General features: G+C 41.1%; 1 protein-coding gene across 3 annotated transcripts in view; it reads left to right on the top strand.

Annotated features, from left to right (window-relative positions):
• The first annotated feature begins 6,565 nt into the window (after nucleotides 1-6,565).
• AFG1L (AFG1 like ATPase) overlaps nucleotides 6,566-7,044 on the top strand; it is a 193,585-nt gene continuing 193,106 nt past the window's right edge. Inside the window, exon 1 of one of the 3 annotated variants that reach the window (XR_016395162.1) lies at nucleotides 6,566-7,037. Coding sequence is in view for 2 of the 3 variants with exons in the window: in XM_089921918.1 (XP_089778044.1) it covers nucleotides 6,902-7,037 (136 nt within the window). In the remaining variant the exon portion in view is untranslated. The remainder of the gene's footprint in view (nucleotides 7,038-7,044) is intronic. The other 2 variants (XM_089921918.1, XM_022553925.2) reach the window with 2 other exon arrangements.

The following is a 7,044-nucleotide window of genomic DNA, read 5'->3' on the forward strand; positions in this document are numbered from 1 at the left end:
TGGAGATTTCTCGCTGGATGATGCTCCCTGGTGGGGTAGACCAGTTGAAACTGATAGCGATCAAATCGAGACATTCATTGAGAACAATTAATGTTATACCACGCGGAAGATAGCCGACATACTCAAAATATCCAAATCAAGCATTGAAAATCATTTGCACCAGCTTGGTTATGTTTATCTCTTTGATGTTTGGGTTCCACATAAGTTAAGCGAAAAAACCCTTCTTGACTGTATTTCCACATGCGATTCTCTACTTAAACGTAATGAAAACGTTCCATTTTTAAAACAAATTGTGGCTGGCGATGAAAAGTGGATACTATACAATAATGTGGAATGGAAGAGATTGTGGGGCAAACGAAATAAACCACCACCAACCACACCAAAGGCCGGTCTTCATCCGAAGAAGGTGATGTTGTGTATGTGGTGGGATTGGAAGAGAGTCCTCTATTATGAGCTCCTTCAGGAAAACCAAACGATTAATTCCAACAAGTACTGCTCCCAATTAGACCGACTGAAAGCGTCACTCGATGAAAAGCGTCCAGAACTAATCAACAGAAAATGCATAATCTTCCATCAGGATAACGCAAGACCACATGTTTCTTTGATGACCAGGCAAAAACGGTTACAGCTTGGCTGGGAAGTTCTGATTCATCCACTGAATTCACCAGACATTACACCTTCGGATTTCTATTTATTTAGGTCTTTACAAAGTTCTCTGAATGGAAAAAAATTCAATTCCCTGGAAGACTGTAAAAGGCACCTGGAACAGTTCTTTGCTCAAAAAGATAAAAAGTTTTGGGAAGATGGGATTATGAAGTTGCCTGAAAAATGGCAGAAGGTAGTGGAAAAAAAGGGTGACTACGTTGTTCAATAAAGTTCTTGGTGAAAATGAAAAACGTGTCTTTTATTTTTACTTAAAAACCAAAGGCACTTTTTGCCCAACCCAATAAGAAAAGTATCAGAACGCATTTAGGAAATAAAGATGGGTGTAGGGTGTGGGAAGATGAGATCAGTTTTCCAGTTTTTTGAGAATAGTATATATGGAGGTTCATGAAAACAAATGAGATACTTGGTAAATCACTGGGTTTCAATCACTTATGAGAAGATGGTAAGGTAGGTTAGGAACCAGATCTTGATTTTCTAAAGGTCCATAATAAATTGTATTTCATTCGGTAGACAGTAGGGAGGCATTGCAAGTTCAGAATCTGTGATGCAATGTGGTCAGATAGGTCACATTTTTGGAAACAAACCTGATAGCAATATCGATCAGAGGAGATAGAGACAGAGCCAGTTAGGAGATGACTGTATTACCCTCAGAAAGAGAGGAGGAAGACCCAATGGTAGTTGGTGGATTTATGCCATATTAAGATGATAGATTCAATTATATCTAATGAAAGATTGCATGTGAATCATGAGGAAGAGAAATTAATTGAAGGTGGCTCCCAGATTACAAATTTGCATGTGGATTTGGGGGAGGTTAGAAATGGCTGTGGGTTGCTGCTATTTTAAAAAGAAAGATGGGGGCTTCCCTGGTGGCGCAGTGGTTGGGAGTCCGCCTGCCAATGCGGGGGACACGGGTTCGTGCCCCGGTCCGGGGTGATCCCACGTGCCGCGGAGCGGCTGGGTCTGTGAGCCATGACTGCTGGGCCTGCGCGTCCGGAGCCTGTGCTCCGCGACGGGAGAGGCCACAGCAGTGAGAGTCCCGCGTACTGCAAAAAAAAAAAAAAAGAAAGATGGCAGAGAGGGCATGTGGAGAAATTACATAAGAAAAGCCTCTCCTTCCCCCTTAAAATTTGGGTAAGAAACATTTAAGGAGGAAATATATAGGTAAATAGACAAATAGACATATTATCATGTGGCTCAAATAAAAAAAAAATCCTGATAAAGGATATTCAAAACTGAAAAACACTCATACAACTCAATATCAAAAAATTAAAAAAAAAAAAAACAGCCCAATCCAAAAATGGGCAGAAGATCTGAATAGACATTTCTCCAAGGAAGACATACAAACAGCTAATGGGCATGTGAAAAGATGCTTTACATTGCAAATTATTAGAGAAATGCAAATCAAAAACACAATGAGGTATCATCTCACACCTGTCAGAATGGCCATCATCAAAAAGTCTACAGAAAACAAACTTTGGCAAGAATGTGAAGAAAAGGTAACACTTATACACTGTTGGTGGGAATGTAAATTGGTGCAGCCACTATGGAAAACAGTATGGAGGTTCCTCAAAAAACTAAAAATAGAACTACCATATGATCTAGAAATTTCATTACTGGGTATATATCTAGAAAATAAGAAAACATTAATTCAACAAGATACATGCACCCCAATGTTCATAGCAGCACTATTTACAATAGCTAAGATATGGAAGCAACCCAAGTGTCCATGAACAGAGGGAATATATATACACACCATATATGTGTATGTGGTGTATATATGTGTTTATATATATGTGTGGTGTATATATATGTATACATATATAAACAAATTATATATACAATGGAATATTACTCAGCCATAAAAAGAATGAAATTCTGCTATTTGCAGCAATATGGATGGACTTAGAGAATATTATCCTTAGTGAAATAAATCAAAGACAAACACTGTATGATATCATTTATATGTGGAATCTCAAAAATAAAACAAACGAACATAGATGCAAAACAGAAACAGACAGAGATTTAGAAAACAAACTAGTGGTTGCCAGTGGGGAGAGGGAAGTGGGGAGGGGCAAGGTAGGGGTATGGGATTAAAAGATACAAGCTATTATGTATAAAATAGATAAGAAAGAAGGATATATTCTATAGCACAGGGAATTATAGCCGTTATTTTATAATATTAATAGCTGTTAATGGAGTATATTCTAAAAATACTGAATCACTATGCTGTACATCTGAAACTAATATAATATTGTAAATCTACTATATTTCAATTAAAAAGCCTGAAAAACAAACCGAACCAGTTATTTTGAATCTGTTGTTGAAAATAAGTAGAAAGAAACTAAATAAAGAGTTGAGCACTGAACATGACTTCAAATATTTTGTCTTTGGCCAGTCTCTGGTTACAGATGAAATAGTGTTTCATTAAGGAAAAAAATGGTAGCTTTTGTTGGAAGTTTAGCAGTTGTGTAATTCTTACTTATTAGAAGGAATGGATTGCTTGCCACAACATCTATACTTGATATAAATTTATATTACTGAGGTGGGTATATCTTGTTTAGAAATTTCCATAGGTAATAAGGCACTTAGGCATATTTATTGTTTGTTGAAATTAAGGAACCTAAATTATATTTTTGACCAAGGATCTTTAATTACAAATATTGGAATTTAGAAGCTAGATATTTTGACTCTGACTCCAGAAAATGAGTTTTTATGGTTTAAATCATTCCTTATGTGTCTTCAAATGAACCATATTGTCTCTTGTAGCTAAAGTGTTTCTTTGTTAAATTAGAAGAACCTATAATTATGAGGCAACATGTGTGATGATAAATAAATGAATGAATAAATAAGTGAAAAATAAGGGCGCTTTGGCTGTATTCCAATTACTTCTCTGATATTGAATTAGATTTTTTTTTTTTTTTTTTTGCGGTATGTGGGCCTCTCACTGTTGTGGCCTCTCCCGTTGCGGAGCACAGGCTCCGACGCGCAGGCTCAGCGGCCATGGCTCACGGGCCTAGCCGCTCCGCGGCATGTGGGATCTTCTCGGACCGGGGCACGAACCCGTGTCCCCTGCATCGGCAGGCAGACTCTCAACCACTGTGCCACCAGGGAAGCCCGATGGTGTTTTTTATTAATCTTCAAGTGGACTCAAAATATTAGGAGCATCACTGATTTCATGAAGCAGGTAGTCTGGTTTTTGCAGAAAGACTAAAATGATGATAAATTTTGTATTTGTACTAAGACAACTCATTCAGTCACTTAATACACATTTATGGAGTGTGTACTAACTTAGGCACTATTCTAGGCCCTGGGGATACAGCGGTGAACAAAAGACATTAATCCCAGTCCACATGGAGCTTAAACTCTAGGAAGAGCAGTAAGAGCAGATAATAAGCTAATAAATTAGTAAAGTATATATAGTGATGTTGGAGAAAATAAAGCTAGGAAGGAGGAAGTTAGGTAGTTAGGTGGTTAGGAAAGGCCTTCACTGGCAAGGTAGCATAAGGAACTAAGGACACAAGGAAGTGAACCAAGTAGATATCTTGGAGGAGAGCATTCCATGCAGAAGGCACAGGAAATGTAAAAGCTTTGAGGTGGGAAACAGGTTTGTGAGTTCCAGAAACTCACCTACCATAGTATGTTATCGACCAACCACTTTCTTTCCCATTTTTGTCATCATTTTTTTTTAATGATTGCACTGATTGGTTGATTGATGGCTGTGTTGGGTCTTCATTGCTGCACGCAGGCTTTTTCCAGTTGTGGCGAGCGGAGGCTTCTCTTGTTGCGGAGCACGAGCTCTAGGCGTGCGGGCTTCAGTAGTTGTGGCACGTGGGCTCAGTCGTTGTGGCTCTCGGGCTGTAGAGCGCAGGTTCAGTTGTTGTGGTGCACGGGCTTAGTTTCCTCACGGCATGTGGGATCTTCCCAGACCAGGGCTCGAACCTGTGTCCCCTGCATTGGCAGGCAGATTCTTAACCACGGTGCCACCAGGGAAGCCCTGGCCTGGTTTTGTCCCTGAGATTAGAGTCCAGAACTAATTGGCACTTCTCTAGGGAGATTTTTTTAGTAGGAAAAGATAATGCTTTGTGATTTTCTGATTTACTTTTTCTGATAATGTTCAAAATGCCTTTTAGGGCTTTTTTTTTTTTTTCGGTACGCGGGCCTCTCACTGCTGTGGCCTCTCCCGTTGCGGAGCACAGGCTCCGGACGCGCAGGCTCAGCGGCTATGGCTTACGGGCCCAGCCACTTCGCGGCATGTGGGATCCTCCCGGACCGGGGCACAAACCCGTGTCCCCTGCATCGGCAGGCGGACTCCCAACCGCTGCGCCACCAGGGAAGCCTTAGGGCTTTTTTTTTGTTTTTGTTTTAGCAATTGCAGGAACAGCAGGAGTTTGGGATTGGTATTTTAATAAAATAGTTTACAGTGGCTACTTAATTAGTTTTCTGGTCATAATAAATTCTCTTGAATACAACAAATGTAATTTAAATTATTTCCAAGTTACCTCATACTTGTACACAATAAAGTTCATTTGCCATGTTTCTGTCCACTTGCACAGTCATGTGAAAATTTCCTGCAGATCTTCCTGCCAATTTGGCATTAAACTATCAATGAGTTCCTATTTCACTTCCATAATTATTAAGCCTTTGGAATCTCTACTAAGAGGTAATTTCATTGACCAAGACCAAGACAAGCAGTTTTTTTCCCAGAGGAAACAAAATGATACCCAGACACTCTCTAAAAGTCTTGAGAGTAATGAATATGTAAGTCAAGGAAGAAACAGTCCAGTTTTTTCAAAAGGCCTTTCACAAAGTGTCACACCAAAAATTAGTAACATTAAATGAAACAAACATGGAGGAATAGTTTGTCGTGTCAGACAATGGAATTAAAGATAGAAAAAAATGTGAAATGACATTTTGAAAGACACATTCAAAATAATTTTTCTATAAACGATTTGACAGAGTCAGTAGAGAAATCTCCGAAATATTACACCATGCTATATGCTCTCCTTTTCCTGTTTCTTTGGAATCTTCTATTGTAGACCAACTACCTAACTTCCTGGAACTCTTTCTAGTGTAGTCTGAAACGTGGCTTTCTCCTTCCTGTAATCCAGTTTTTTTATTTTTATTTTTTTTGCCCCACTGCGCCACCCGGGATCATAGCTCCCCCGACCAGGGATGGAAGCCTTGCCTGCTGCAGCGGAAGCGCAGTCTTAACCACTGGAATGCCAAGAAAGTCCCTAGTCCAGATTTTCTTGCTTGCCTGCCTTAGCTCACTCTATTTCCTGTTCTTGGAAGGTCTTCGTTTCCTGTTAAAAATAAAGCTTCTAGAAGGCCTTCCTGATTTCCCAGCCAAAGTGCTCTTTCACTGTTTCCAGAACACCTAGTAGAATCTTTGGTCGCTTTCTCTATCCTTCCTTACCGGATTGCCTGCCTCTTCTGGACAGCAGTTTGTATTCCCAATACAGTTATCATAGTGACTCAAAACATTTTTTGTTTAATCAAATTAGGGCAGATCACTTAGAAATTCCTCCTTAGATACACTATCCCACAGCCACTCTATCTACTTGTCCATCACGGGCCATTGGCTTTCCCATGTTACACAAATTTTCCATGTTCTTTCAAAACATTTGAGTATATGCCACATTGAAAATGATTTATGCTCTTGAAATACAAAAAGTAAAAGTGGTAGGAGCACATTTCATGTACTCTGCCAAAGATGCGTTGGACGCTGGAGGCAAATAAATTGGGGATACCGTTTACGGAGGTAACAATATTTCGTTAAAATATGAAGGCCCACTGGATCACCTACACTTTATTTAGGTTTTGGAATCTCGGTCAGGTACGCTAACCGAAAAGGCTCAGGAGTGGTTACTTGAATACACGCCGCAAACACGTTCTAACTCCTTGAAAATGTTTTTAGATCAGCTGCAGCAGGCGCTGGGCGGACAACTGCCCCTCCCCCTAGCCTAAAGCTGCCCTCCGCCCCGTCCCTTCGCCCGGCCCCCGCGCCGCCGCACTGCATGCTGGGAGTCGTAGTCCCGGTTTGCTTTGCCCGGAGGGTCGAAGGGCATCGGAGTCCAGCTTGCCCTCGAGCTACTAGAGGTCGCGTTCTTCCGCTGCTCCCTTTCGTTCTGTCGGGCGGAGCCTTCTGTGAGCACGGCTGGATTTGTCTGTGCTACCGTCTCTCTTTTGGGTTTCAATAAAGTTTTCCTCTTCCTTCCCCTGTACGGAGCTCAAGATGGCGGCCTCTTGGTCGCCCTTGGTTACCCTGCGCTTAGCGCCGAGCCGGCTGAGAGGAAGATGTGTCCGGTGCAGGGCTTGGGCCGCTGCTCTCCCCACTTCGGTCACCGCCCCTGGAAACCCCTTTTGTAAAGGTTAGTG

Source organism: Delphinapterus leucas, chromosome 12, assembly GCF_059928025.1.
Source record: "Delphinapterus leucas isolate spDelLeu-1000000601 "Yukka" chromosome 12, BTC_Dleu_Yukka2, whole genome shotgun sequence".
In the NCBI taxonomy this organism is placed as follows: Eukaryota; Metazoa; Chordata; class Mammalia; order Artiodactyla; family Monodontidae; genus Delphinapterus; species Delphinapterus leucas.